At 44.3% G+C, this 15,091-nt stretch overlaps 1 protein-coding gene across 1 annotated transcript; it reads right to left on the bottom strand.

Moving 5' to 3' along the window:
• Positions 1–1,456: 1,456 nt before the first annotated feature.
• Positions 1,457–15,087, bottom strand: CRTAM (cytotoxic and regulatory T cell molecule; the record flags this gene model as incomplete). The annotated part of the gene is made up of 11 exons (XM_084301628.1): positions 1,457–1,587; positions 2,055–2,138; positions 2,501–2,644; positions 3,049–3,153; positions 3,625–3,696; positions 4,786–4,851; positions 5,666–5,836; positions 8,787–8,918; positions 9,146–9,298; positions 11,928–12,074; positions 15,039–15,087. The coding sequence occupies 11 exons, from the start codon at positions 15,085–15,087 to the stop codon at positions 1,457–1,459; spliced, it is 1,254 nt and encodes a 417-aa protein (XP_084157754.1).
• Positions 15,088–15,091: the final 4 nt, after the last annotated feature.

Raw genomic sequence — 15,091 nt, 5'->3', positions numbered from 1 at the left:
AGGATTTGAGCCCAAATTCAGGGCAGATGACAGGCAAGGAAGCCTTACAGGGCTGGTAAAGTGCCCAGCGAGGACAGGTGGAAGCAAATACACAGCCGAAGGTGGGTTTAGGCCTCCCCAGATGACACACATGTTTTTAGGGGCCACTGTGTATGGATTATATAGATTTTAGGTACAATTTTCCACACGTTTAATACATTTAAAGGGGTTGTGCACACTTAAAACCGCTTCTTAACCCCCTGCAGGATCTGCAGGTGGCTGCCAGGTCTGGGCTGGAGAGTGCTGTGGGGCTGGGCAGCTGCCAGGGCCCTCGGTTTTATAGGAAACATTTGGGGTTACCGAGTCTGTTTGTCCGTGAACACCTGCCATCACCACACAAACCCTAAAAGCTGAGTTTACAAACAGTTAGGGTGTTTTATATTTCCTTGTGGCTTGGCTGAATGGAAAGGAATTCAAATGGGATGGTTAAACCACTGTTGCAATAGGCTGTGGACTGGCAGTGTTGTGGTGATAGCTGTGTTAAACCCGTGTCAAAAATGGGGACACTTTCCACATAAAAATGAAATTAGTTCCAGCATTCGTTTCAAGAGCATTTATTTAATCCAGTATTCAGAAAGAGTTTTCAGCGTTTTTCTCGCTTGTGATGAGAAATAATCATCTTTTCCAAGAAAAATAAATACAGCTTTCTGCTATAGAGGAATGCAAATTTCCTTTGTTTCAGAAAGTTGATCTTACGGTACAGAACCCCAGTATGAGGCTCCTGCAAAAGAAAAGATTTCTTGGCATCGCAGGGCTCTCTGCAGATGAAACATCGTGGCGATGCTCACAGCTTGCTCCCTCACAGGCAAGTGTCATCCTCGTTGCATTTGGGGTGTCCCAGGTGAAACACTGTCCTTCCTCTTCACCTTTGCCAACCCCTCATTTGAAGACTTCCAAGGGGGACAACTGTTTAGCTTAATACCTTAGACATCAGGATGCTTTCCTGCTTGGTTTGCTAGAACTGGATGGCCAGGTCTGGCTGTCAGAATGAGTTCATAGAAGTCCCAGTTGGTTTGCATCTCCCAGGGTTTCCTCTTCAGCCCTGTGCTTGCAGAGTGGCAGAAGTGTTGCAGGAATATCTCCATATCCTGTGGTCCCTGGGACTAACTGCATACTCCCTTGCAAGGACCCTAATAGCAATTAGGGTGGATTAATGACCCATAATTCTGGCAGTGGTCAATTAAATCCTCTGAGAGCTACAGCTAAATCAGAGTGTTCATTGCTCATAGGTTGATAGGAGTGCCAGTCCCATCTACCTGTCCTACTGTGTAGAGGAAAAGAGTCCAGACTGGCTCTGGGATTGAGGATAGTCGCTTGTACTCCTGCTCCCTGACATCATACTGATTTGTGAATGCTCTAAGATAAATATTAAAAAAAAAAGTGGTGTTTCTGTGTGTTTGCCAGAAGGACCACGTTGCTATACATCTGTTTCCCTTCCACATGTAAAGAGTTTCTCAGCTATTGTGATGTTTTTCTCTCCTGGATTCTTCTGTGGTTTTTCCACATATCCTTCTGTTACGTACTGCACGTTGGACTTCTGATTGACAGCTGGAAGATAAATACACATTTATTACTCATTTATTACTGATTTTACCAGCCTGAAATACGTGCTATTTCATCGTGTTATAAAACAATGAACGACCCAGCATATTCAGGACTGTTTAACAATAGTTGAATTCCCCGTATAAACCACTCATAGTATCTTTAATGGCATTTCAGTAGATTGAATTTAGAAACTAGATAAAACCATTGTGATTATCCAGTCTGAACTATCAAATGAAAAGCCATGATTTTAATTTTTTTACGGTTCTGTATCAAAGGTGAAGCTATGATAGAGCTAAACTATGAGGTGGTAGACTTCGGGTGATGAAAGCCTTGGCTTTACAATATTCAGGTTTAGAATGTCCAATTTGCAAATATCTCTGTACAAAAAAAGGTGGACAGCGATTTGCTTCTGCAGTGGTTGGTACCAATGCTCTGACAGGAATTAATTTATATCGGTTGAAACTTTTTACCTTGTTCGTTCTTCTCATGGCCTGGACTTTCTTCGTTAGATTTGGATTTATAACTCTCCAGCGTCTGCTCTGAATTATCATTTTCTGGGCAGAAAACAAATGTAATTAAACACTGAGATTTTTTCCATGACTCTTCCTCACTCTCTGCCTTGAGCATAACAATCCTAGTCTTTCAAAGAGAAGTTAGAAAATAAGAGTGCAATTATCCTGGTCGTTCACAAGAGAGATGCTTAAGAAAACAATTTAGTTATGTGACAACTTGTGGGGCTGAAGCTTGGCCCCAGGCCATCAGCTGCAGGGACTCTTCAGCAGCTGTTTGCACCAAGCCACAGTTGCTGTCTCTAGAAGGGTGTTTAACCAGAGGGCTGGAGGAGCAGCGTCCTCAAAAACAAATATAAAAAAAAAATAACAGTGTTATCAGTAACTCAGACAGTGCCATCACTCACCTCTCTTCCACACTCCATGAGCTTTTTTCAGCTTCCTCATAAAAAGCACAACAATGATGAGCAACACGAAAATCAGAACAGCCACCAAGCTTGGCAGCAGGACATCCTTCTCCCTTTGGATGCCTTCGGATAGCAGATCTTGCTCTGGAAAAGAGGCAGATGTATGTTTGTGTTGTTAAAGAGCTTTCTGGGAGTTTCTGGTGATTAAAGCAAGAATGATGTCTCACAGACAAGGCCAGGTGAACATGGGGGGAGTGCAGATTTCACCTTACTGGCCTGAGTTTTAAGATATGAGGTTAATATTTTCCCTGGTGTATAAACAAGTGAAACTGTTTGAACTCAGAGAATTTGGTAAAATGTAGCTTTTTTCTAGATGGTAGAAATGGTTGTGTTTCTGTGGTCTTTCCTCAAGATTGCAAGTTAGCATTGCCCTGGTGTACTGACACTAGGTTTGGAGGTGGATACCTGGTCAGAGAGAGTCAGCTTGATATTAGAAAGCTTGTGGCATGTTTGGAAGTTGTCACTGAAGAGTATTTATGAGAGCTTACCAAAGGTGATGATGGAAATCTGAGTTATGTTTTCACTTGGCGGTGAGGCTTCTGTCCTGGGAAGTTCGTCGTCTGTGACTGTGCCATTGGATGCTGTGTCAGTGCCTGGAGAAAGAAAAAGAACAGTGTTTCTCTGAAGGGCAAAGGGATGCTTGAGAAATCTTTATTTTTCCAGCAGCTCTGAAGGGCAGGGCACCTGGTAATGCAACAGAAAGGCTTCTGGAGCCCTTGACTTAAAGCGCCCTGCTCACTTCCTTGACACTGCATTTCTTTAAAAGATAAAGACCACTTAAGCTTTATGAACATAAAATCCTTGGAGTACTGTACCGAATACTTCCAATTTTACAGACTCACAGGAGCGTGAACTTTGAATCTTTGTTATCTTTTTAGGCTTTCCCTGCCCCTTAGTTCACTTGAAATACAAGAACATGCAGCTATCCTTTTTCTTAAAGCAGATTTTTTTCTTGTATTCATCTCAGGTTATCTTTTGCTGTCCTAGCGCACAGAGGTGCAGTCACCCAGTGTGAGAATCACTGTCCTGTGATTCACCACCCCACGTCTGATGCTGTAACGTACCGTTTGGGACATGGTGACTCGGGGCACTGGACAGTTCTTCCTCTCCTGCTGCAGCTGATGTTGCTTCGGGCCCTGCAGAAGCAGAGAGGTGAGCTCTGAGTTTCTTACACACATGGATAATATAATATATCTTTGTGTAATTTACTATGATTTGTAAGACCAAAAGGATAAGACATGCAGTGTTTGCCAAAACTTTACATTGATAAGAGATTCTCTTCCTTATCAGTTACGTAAGCACATCGTGCTGAAAGATTTATGCTCCCTCTCAATGTTAATAGAGCTGATTATCAACAGGATGTAGCCATTCTGTGAAGTTTGCAGACACTGATACAGCGCTTTTAAACAAATATAAGCAAAGGGTTCAGGCCTTTCTAAAACAGTCTGTTGACTTTTCACTGCTTGGCCTATAACACTAAGCAGGTGCCCACTTTGGTGGGTTTTGGTCAACCAGTTTGCACAGTGGAGCTCCTTATTCTTCTGTTGGAAACAGTTCTCCAGTACAATAAATTCAATTTGCAGCCATTTATATGCACTGATAATCTTTGTTGCACAGTGCCACCTAGTGCAGCCACCCAGAGAAATCCCAGCTTCAGCTCATGCCGTGCTTTTCTGACATATCACGAGAACGCTTGGCCAGTCTGGCTGCTGCCAACCCTGATGTAATTCTTCTGCATCTAACGAGAGAGTTTGTCTGCTTTTATGGCTGTAAAACAGAGGCTCTGCTCACAGACAGGAACTGCTGTTTTATGTTGTGTGCAAGATGGTAATATAATGACATTCCTGGTGGCATTTCTATCCTGGTTTGATAAATTCGTGTGATTAAGTCCAAACTTACAAGTAGCTGTGACAGCTGGCTGGAGGTTTTGCTGGGTTGTAGTTGATGCAGAGCTGAGAACTGCTGGATTCTCTGGTACTGCAGAAGGGATGGTTGGCTGGTCGGGGTCTAGAGGAAAATCCCCAAACACAAGATAAACATCACATGTCACACATTGCTGTTCAGCCCAATCCCAAATGAAAACTGCTGTGGTGTTCTTCGTGCCTGGGCTGTTTGGGTCCCCTATCTGTGGTTAGATTTACAGTCCTCCCTTCCCACCTTCAGTTTCTCTGTCTGAATATATTTAGCACTGTGAAATGAGTAAAAAATGAAAGTAAAACTCATACCATTATGTTGTGGGTAGCTTGGGGAGAAGTCTGTACTGTCGTCCAGATCTGACTCTGTTGCAGTTGCTGGGGGGAAAAAAACAAAGCAGGTCTGAATGCTGAGCAAAATCTTCCTCAGTGCTGTTCTTTTGCAGCCCAAGCTCTACGGAAAGACACTGTACAGCATTTTCTGTGATGGATGCTGTGCTTATCTGACCTGTATATTAATTAGAGGAAGACAATACCTGCAGGCTGCTCATGCTCAGAGATGTGTGTAACCACCTCTTGTGCAGTTGATGCAGGATATGTGTTTGTCACTGAAAAAAAACAACAGTACAACTTTCAGAGCACTTTGTAAGCATTTGTAGAATCAAGCAATCTAATGAGGAGCGAAGTAAGAATAATTAGACCCATCCTAAAGACAAGTAAATGGGCAGAAGGCAAACTGCTCTGAGAATTAAAAGCAGCTTCAGTGTTAATTTGCAGTGTTTACACCCTTCTAGCTTTCCATGTGGATGTATCTAAAACACAGAGGACATGGGAAGCTCAGAGCTTTTTGAGAACATACACTGCATTACCTTTAAAGCTCTAGGGCAAACACTACCAGAACTCTAGCAGCAGCACTGGGGAACTTAGCCCTGCTGCTCATCTGAGCTGCTATGGCTTAATTTTAATGATTTTTAAGGTAGTTAGGAAGCAGAGAAAAAAAAAAGAAGCAAACATCAACAAGAAAACCATAAAACCTTAGTTTGGAGTTCCTCATTTGCCCCAGATAGCCCTCTCATGTAAAAATAGATTTCACACACGGGGCAGTAGAGCACAGCGTTCAGCTTTGCACGCGTATCTGCATAACCACTTGCGTGCTAAAATGAGATAGCTGCTGCTCAGAGCGCTGCAGTACCTGTCCCAGGGAGGTCCTCAAAGCGGAAAGGCACAGCCAGCTTCTCTTCTTTTAATGCTTTGTGGTGAACGAGGCAGCTGGCTGTTGAATTGGGCCCGTAGGCGAGGACTGTCAGCGTGCTGGTCGTGGTCCATTTCTCCCCATTGGCTTCTAACTTGTGCGTGGTGTCACCTATACGCCCGTTGGAAGAACACGTTTAAGTGCTTTCTAGTCAAGAGCAATTTAATGAAAAACCTTCCAGGCACAATCTGCATTACTTTGCTCTGCTAGAGCAGCGCACGATTGCTGGGCCCAAGTGGTTCATTGTGTAAATGGATTTACATGGGAGCCCAAAGACAGCAAGGTCACCTTTTCTTCCTCGGTGGCTGTTTAAGTGCAGCCCTCACTGCACCTCCTGTGCTTAACCCTAACACTCTGCTCCATTTCATGACTCACAGGGGGAAGTTCCTCTGCAGCAGTGCTCACACACCCTGGAAGACTGCAGTGGGATGTCCCGACACCCACCAGCACTTCTGGTCCTTACTGAATGGAACAAATTGCTTAGCTGGGGCCAGAACCCTCAGAGGCAAGGTTTGTAGCATGACCGAGGGCTAAAAAAGTTCAGATTCTGCTTAGTGATAATCTGAGGGTGCTGAATTTGTGTCTCAATAGCTGTACATTTGTTACCCTAAGCATATGAAGTTGTTGAATTTTTATTGATGTGCAATATTTATGTTTGCAATGAACATTGATACAACTCCATTAAATCCCGTACGAGTCCTCCACCATCCCCACAGTACAGCTTTGACTTCCCGTTTTACAGCTGGGGGACATGAAGATTAATTGCTGGGCCATAACGAATTAGAGGCAGTCGTGTGACATGTCTGCTGCACTCCCCAGTCCTCTAGGTAACACGGACTTCCACTCACTAATATTGGATGGAACGATAAAGATGTATTTCATGTGACACAGAGAGATGTGTTTGAATAGCTCTGGTGGAGAGGGAGGTTTTTTTTTCAGATGTTTACCTTAAATGCCCACAGTGGCACAATAATCTCAACTGGCTGCTTCTACTGTAGAGGTTCTCTGGAAACAAACTAATGCTTTCTCTTGACCTGTTCCCTTGGTAACATCCTTGTTTCTTAAATGAAAGAAATTCCTTGTTTCCAAATTAGCCTTTACAGATAATTTATTGTATCACAGACCAGTATTTCTTAGCACTCTTTGCCATCCCTAGTGGGGTCACATGAGAACTCAAAAGGATCTCATAGTGTTTTTGCTAGAAAGGAAATAATCTTTAATTGTCAGCAACAGCTCAGTAATTACAGCTGGTTTGCCCCTGCTGAGCCCTGGTGGAACTGAGGTGTTGCCAGTAATTAAAATGTATTAGCTATTTTCTGATTAGTATAAATATTTGCAGGAAGTGATTAAAGCTGAGAATGGAAGGGGGGAGAAAGAGGTGTTAGTCAAAGGCAGTCACCTGCAAAAAAGGAAGGGCACATGCAGAAAGTTTGAGAGTTGCTGAATTAGGACAGTTGTTTTTTTCCTCTCAAACATTTTTTCCCTCTCAAACATCATTTGCATCTGCTGCAAACGGGCTGGATGGTGAATCAGCACCTCTTCATGCAAATATCCCTTCATTTAGCCAACCACAAATTAAACCAATCAAGCAAACCCAGCGCAGGCCCTTTGTTGCTTAATTAAGTTCCCAGGTAGCTGTGGGACAGGAGGTGGAGGGCCAGGTAGCTCTCATTGCTATGATGTGCTCTAATGCCTGGCAGGTGGTTGTGCTATGGATCTGAAGGTGCAAGGAGGAGACAAAGGTAAGTGTAGGTTTTTATTGAACTAGCTGGAAAAATGCTTGGTTGGCTTTTTTTTGTATTTGCTTCAAACAATGCACCTCATCAGCCCAGAACTGAGATCCTTTCAAGTTTAAGGACACCCCTCTTTTAGAACGACAGGAAGAGAATATATATAAGCTTAGAGCTGACACATTGCTTCCCTAAACTCTGTGTATCTGCAGAGGGGCTGTTCCCCTAAGCCCTTACAGTCAGACACAGCCCAGCCCTTCCCAGAACACACGTGGAGTTGGAAAATCTGCTTTTTAAAAATCCACGTACTGCTCCAGAACAGCCTTCCCCCTGCAACTGCAGATAGTGCTGGCTTTCACGGGGCTCATTTACCAGCTGTGCTGCTTCTTCTGAGTGCAATTTCTTTAAGCATGGGGTGTTACACAGCTGTATTAATGCCTGTATATCTGACAGCTTGGATTCTCCCCCACCCCCCTGTTTTTTTTTTTCCTCTGGTCTTGATTTCTAGCTTTACTCAGGCCAACCTGCTTGCCTGCTGTTTTCTTGAGCTCTTAGTTAATAAAAAAAAAAAAAAAAGCCATTTTGGGGGAAAAATATTACAGGCTAAGCTTTGAGCATGTTGCTTGGTGATGGAAAAAATACAAATATGTTTGTTAATATGTAAAAGAAAATACATCTGCATCTATGAGTATTTTCCTCACGTTGACAGGGACATTTCCTCTCCAGTGTGCTACAGTTGCAGCTAATAAGGCAGGTATTATTAGAACGTGGCCTTTGAAGCAGCTATTTATATGGTACACAAGTTAAATTGAGCTGCCTAGAGGCTCTGTTCCCCCTCATCTGTGTCTACCTAGCTGTGCTCAGGTCTGTCATCGCTGCAGGGCTGTGTGGGCTGTGTTTCCTGAGTGCTGTTTGTGGCGTGCTAGGGAACTGCCTGGCTCTGAGCAGATTAAGGAGAGAAAGGCAGCACATGTGCAGGTGAGCTGCTCAGCAGAGCTAAGGAAAAACCTGTACCAAACACAAAATGGGATTTGTCATGGCTTTGTTAACTGGCTGCCTACGTGGACGTGCAAATTGTGCCTCCAGAGTTTTGGTTTCATTTTATTTTGGTGGAATTTCACTCCAGGTTCTCAAAGGGTTTCGGTGCCAGGTGCTGTTGTTCTTGCACCGAATGTGAGCAGGTGAGGTGAGCCATCCTGTGATCTCCCCTGCACAAGCATTTAGTGCTGGCTTTTCTCCAAACCTGTGCCACCAGGGTACCATTTTTAGATGTGCTCAAGGCTGATAAGAAGAAATTGGTTTATAACAGTCTCCGTTCTTTTAACGCTTACCTGGAAGTTGTATCCCGTTATCCAACAGCCAGGTAATCTGGGGCCGTGGTTTACTTCCTCGTGTAGAGCAGGACAGCGTAATGCCTCTTTCTGTGTCTTGGGATGCTTCCAGTACCGGTTTAGAAGGAGCAGCTGCAGCAAGAAGGTTTGCAATCAGTTGTAGTAATTTTTTCTGCTCAGTTTTATGAATGGCTGCATGCACTAATAACGCTACGTAGCGTTGTTGGGTAGGGCTGAACTAACACTGAGATTACGCAGTGCTAAACACCATACAGTTGTATGCAAAAATGCAGCCCTGGAGTTAGGGAGCTGGCTTTGTTGTTCTGCTCCTCCGGCACAAAACAAGGATGGGAACTTACCCAACACCTCAACAGTCATCGTCTTGACTTTGAACGGGGTGCCGTAGTAGAAGCATTTGTAGACGCCTTCGTCGTGCACTGTTACATTAGACAGTCGGATGGATAACTCATCCTTTGAATAATGGATAAGCTTGTACCTCTGATCTCTTAAACCTGTAAAGAAAACACAACCCAGCATGCTATGCGTGTTGGCACATAAGAGGAAGACAGATAATCAAAGCAGTAGTGAGCGAGATCAGTTTTGTTTACTGCAGTTCTTTTTTTAGTCATCAACCTTGACATAAGTGAGCAGTTGTAGCAAAAAGCGTTTCTAGCTGGTGCTGCCCTGGCACAGAGGCAGCAGTAAACTGATGAATGGGGTGTGTGCTGCCAGCAGGGAAAACTATTTTTTTTTCTTCTTAACTCTGTAAAGAAGTTCAGTTTGGCAAATGAAAAATCTCCTTCCAGTTGGCGTGTAAGTTGAGTGCAGGCCTTGGCTTTGACCTCTGCTTCTCTTTGATTTTATGCAGGTAACGTCCCCTATTTGCCTCAGTTTCCCCTCCATCAAAAGGAGTTACCACATTATTCGGTGTCTGGGTAGCAACACGAAGTGGTTAGATTTATATCCATGGTAAGAAACAGAATTTCTGAGGTTTTTGTAGCTCAAGAGGGGGTAATGCAGAGGTGCAAGTGATTTCCCTCAAGTCACAGACCTGAAAGGTCAAACCCTCTTGTTTTGTTCCTTTTTATTTTTTTGATGGAGAGGAATCAGTGAAAAAGAAACAGTTTAGAGCTGCTTCCAAGCCTTCAAAAAAAAAAAAAAAAAAAGAGGGTCTTCATCCTGTGTTCCCAGGTATTACAGCAATTTGGGTTCCTTAAATATTTAGGTAAATACAAGCAAACATTGGGGTTCAAGGATGTGATCTGTGGTCAGAACACCAGCATGACCCATGAATACAGAACCTAGAGCAAAGGCGCATGAAGCGGTGACCGCTTTCCCTTCCCCATTCCTCAATCTTTTATTTGGCCTTGAAAAAATCCCTTCCCTCTTTGGGTGCATATTACGATGTATACATGAACGCTACGGTCAGCCCACACCTCTTTATTTACTGCTTATTAATTGGCTGCTTCTTTTCTCCTCTCCTTGTCTAATTAGCTAATTTTAATGAGACTGTCACCTAGATGTACTGTGCTCTGCTGTGCAGTCCTCCTTCTCTTGACTTTCTGGTGTTGGCTTCATTCCTCCTGGGCGAATCTTGGGGACAAGCCAGGAAGTCACATGGACTTTTCCCACAATCACAGCACAGAAAGTAATGTTCTGCCTCTTGAACTGAACTGAAACTGGGGATGTGGATCAGTCATTAGAGAGAAAACTCTCAAAAAGTGTCTTCATTTTTTAGCTGAGCTCTTTTAAAATGTAATTTGGGAGAATATCATAGCAGTGCTATAATTTATGGTAATGATTAAATATTAAAGGATTTTGGTAATACCATGATGTAAGACTTGTACACAATGAGAGGGGAGGGAACTGATTCGTGAAGTGGGTTTTGAGGAGAAGCAAAGTGACAAAGGATCACAGTGGTGATTCAAAATAAAAACTGAAAATGTTCTTACCTAGCATGAAGCTTGGTTCCTGTCTAAAGGACAGTTTGCCTTTGTAAAAGGAAAGCACTGACTTGTCAAGTATCCAAATAGCTTGCAAACTCTTATCCTTGTGTTTGTTATATCATGCATCATGCTGAGAGATAATCGTGGGATACTGACGCTGTGGGCTGAATCCTCAGGTAATTTAAGGCAGGTGCTGGTTTTGTCAGCTCAGCTTAGAGTCTGCACTATAGATACTAGTGGATATGTCCTAAATTGCTGTGTCAGCTCAGCAAAGCCTCAAGCATCAAAAGGACTACGTCTGCTGAAGGATGGAGATGCTTAAAACTGGTATTGGAGATAACTGGTGGCGAGGGGAATTCATCCTTGGTCTTGGTTCTTGGGTGCAAGACCTGACTAATGGACCACAACAAGAGCGAGGAACCCCTGCCATAGCCTGCTGTGATTCCTGGAAGCTTGGATATCCGCACCAAGCAGGTTATAATAAACAAGCAATACTTATTTGTGGTATTCTCTGTTTAGAAATGTTCACGACACTTGTGGGAAATGCTCAGGGGCTGGTTTGATGCAGATAACAGGACCCTGGAGCTGGGATTCCCAGAGTAACCAAAGAGGACGCTTGGCTCCTGCACTGTTTCAGTGGGAATTGGGTTCCTGTTATTTGGATAAATCCCCAAAGGCTTTAACAAGCGTGGATGCTGACTAGGTACGGTACAAATGGGGAGGGCTAAGGCAGACCTCATCTTGCAGAGCTGTCAAATTTGGATAAGAGAAAGATTTAGAAGGCATAGTGAGTGGAAGAGAACACAGTGACTGTAATTCTGGCTCTGTCAGCACGTAGTAAAAACTTTTGCTCTGTTATAAATGTTTCCCCTTGATGTGCTACATCTAATGCCCCCGGTGAGGGGAAGAGCACCCAGAGCTTTCAGGCAGGACCCCTCCCTGCCACTCTTGTAAAGCAGAGTGGGTTTTGTGCTGGTGGTAAACACAGCTCCTTGCTAAAAGCTGTAGTGCCAGACCACTCTTGTGGGGGTTTCCATTTCATGAACTTCCTGCCAGAAAGGGGCTGAGCGTAAAACCATCTCAAGCGGTTGGGTAGCAGGTGAGTCAAACTGGCCCTGGGTGGGAGCTGGAAAGCCCACCCCTAACTGACCCTCTGCTCCACACGGAAAGTGCCGCCTTCGGTTTTCACACTTACCCCACTTGGTGTCGAGAAAAATCGTAAACCCACGAGGGTTTAGCCACTGCCTGATGGAGCTGTTGCTACCCCCGAGGGTGCAGCTGAGATTTAGGTCCTCTCCTTCCTGCAGAGTTATGGTTTCACCGCCAGCTTCTGCGAAATCCCCTGCCAGACGAGAGGGGGGAAAAAAACAACCATTAGAACACGACAGTGAAGTGACAATGTTTTGCACTGAGCAATGTGTCAACTTTCCTTTTCTCAAGGTTTTTCTAGATGGGGAAAATTGCCAGTGTAATTGTACTGATTTAATTAAACCACAGTGACTGTGGTGACCTACCTAATGACTAGGTAAGGCTTGTGACCTTTACTGCCAGTGCAGCCAGGTGCAGTTATTCGATGTTAATCCACATGAATCAATGCAGAATTGATAGCACACCCAATTAATGCACATGTTCTCCCTGTAAAAATTAAATTTTATTCCACATTCCTTTCTGGAGCTGTTGAACCTGATTTGTAAGGGTGTGCAACGGAGTGGTAGCTGTGAGTGATTGGTATCTCTGAAAAGGGGGCTTTTTTTTATTCGAATGCAATGCTGCAGCTGCTTTGAAGCTTCTTTTGCAGGCAGGGTACACAAACCTGGCCTGGCACAGGTTACTGAAATGAAATTTCACTTACTCCTCCCAGGTGATTTTGCAGACGGGCAGTAAAGTGCGTTTTTCTCTCCAGACATTCTGAGATATGTAATACACTTTGCGAAAATATTTGATGGCCCGGAATGAATTGCCTTCTCCAGAAAAAGCATGCCCTGGAGAAATTACTAAGAGCAGTGCCCTGGTCAGAGTTAAGTAAATAGGCAGTAAGAGGGTTTTATTTTTCATTCCTGTTTTGTGTGTTTTGACTTTATTTTCAGGTAGCTGCCTGCTGCAAGTTCCCGTTGCGTACACGCGCGCTGCAGTTTGGGGAAATGAATCTTCCTGGGCTTCAGGAAAGCTTTTCATTTTTTAAAAAACATTTTAAAATATAACAGAAAAGAAGCTATTTTGGGGCGTTTTTGCTACTAAAATCAGAGGAAGGATTTGTCTTTCCGTAAGAAAGGGGTTGCCCGTGGGTATCTATTGCTGTTGTTCACCTTTGACTTGAGTACACGGGACAATGTAGCCACCTTCACAGAGCACTTAGATTTGGGGGGGGAAGCAAATCAAACTGAAAATGGCAGAAAAATTACAGCCTAGGAATAGATTTCTCCATTTCAAGGCTCTTTCTCCCTAGTGCCTCTGATTTGTATTTTTTTTTTTTTTAATTCTACCTCTGCTTCTCTGCTGGTTTCTCAGGGTTCGTGCGAGTTGAGGGAGCTTGCAGAGGAGTGGTAGCAAAAGGGAGATTTCCTCGCGTAGGTTCCACTTGTGAAGACCTGTGTCACAGGAGCGTGCTGGTAAAGCAGCAGAGGGGGCCTTGCCTGTGGTTTTTCACACTGCTTTTCACAGTGGCTGTGTGGGGGCTGCTTCCTGCTGCTCGCAGCAGTGTGGGGTCTGTAAGTCGCACCTTTTGAGGTGAGAGAGGCAGGGCAGAGCAACGAAAAGATGGGGGGTGTTGCTTGCTATTTGCTTTTTTAAAGCAGAAAAGAGCAGCCCCCAGAATGGAGCATACACGTAATTTCCATGTGAGACCACGGCTTCATGCAGACCATGACTCACAGGACAAATTTCTCTCCCTTACGGGGGGCAGCTTGACGTGGCTGTGGGCTTTGAGCCTCTGCGCCCACCACAGTGTAAGCACGAGGGGTGCCAGCTCCAAAGGGGCAGTGTGGATCCCAGGTGCCCTGGGTACCTTGAAAAACTGGTCTGTGATGAACTACAGTGATACATCCACCTTCTTAGCAGGACAGACCAATAATTTCTTGCTGGAAATTGCAAGATACAACGGAGCAGAATGGTGAAAGCCTCTGCTGCTCTGTTAGCCACCAGAAAATGCACACAGAAATTGTTGCAAGGATGCGCGCTCACTCAATCATTTCACAATTGTCTTTAAAACTGGAGTCTACAGAGACATCCTGTTTAATCAGTTATTTTTGACCTGTGGCCACAGATACGTGGCAGTCTGGGTTGGTTCTTGAGGTCCTGTGAATGATGGCTGAGAGCAGCTAGCGTGGTCATCGCGCAGCAGTCTGATAATAGTGGGGAATTGGGGTTGGACACCCAGAAAGAGTGGGAGCTGCTGCTTTGCAGCAGGTTTAAAGGGCACTGTGAGCATTGTTTCAGCTAGGATATAATTAACAACCTGTTAAGGCCTGAGCTCTGTTAAATACCATCAGGGATCAGAAAATATCCTAAGTGTACTGTGTTAAAAAATGCGTTGTTGCTGTCTGGACTCTTAGATTCGATACGGCCTCTGTTAATGATACCTCGGTGTGTGAGATCACACCGAAATGTACACAATGCCACTGCTTTGGCTTCTGCTTTTGCCTTTAAGAAGGGAGAGAGACTAACTTTGGCCAGCACCAGGCTGGAGGATGCATACCTCCTGCAAAGGGCAGGAATGACTCTTCTGAGGATCATGAGCTGTCAAAAGCTGTTTTGTCTCTTTCCTTACCTAAGTCTTTCCACATTTGACATGGTCAGATGTGAACCTCACACTCTAGTGTATGAAAGAGGAGATTAGCAAAGCAGGTGTAAGATGCATCCTCTAGCAGGAGTGAGGAGACTGAGCATTTAAAGTGCTTTCCATTTTCAGAGTACTTTGTGAGTGCTTTTTAAATTACCCGGCTTGTTAGATTAGCCTCTTCTTAGAAAAATACATGAACAAGGGCACATACAGATATTCAAGCCATGGAAAGTAAGCTGCACATATTTAAGGGAGCCTCTCAATTTTTCAGGGCTTTGCCATCTCAGTGTGCTGCCAGCTGCTGGTAGGCGAATTGGTCTCACTGTTACAGGCTTTAGGATTCAGCTGGAATTCAGCACCCTGTCTGCTGCACCAGCTGGCTTTGGGTGCTGGGTGACAACACAACATCCTCAGTAAGAAAACACCAGCAGAGCTGCCTTGCGTGGTGTGCTGCAGCTCTGGGAACTGAATTCTCTAAGCTGGAGTGCTGTAAAGGTAGGAGCAGGTAAAAAAGAGCAGATTGCTTACCTTGCATCAGGAGCAGAGCCACGATGTGGAGCGCCGTGGTGAAATTCATGTTG

This window comes from Netta rufina (assembly GCF_964035555.1).
Source record: "Netta rufina genome assembly, chromosome: 25".
NCBI lineage: Eukaryota > Metazoa > Chordata > Aves > Anseriformes > Anatidae > Netta > Netta rufina.
The sequence above is the reverse complement of the archived record's forward strand: the minus strand, read 5'-3'. Positions and strand labels throughout refer to the sequence as shown.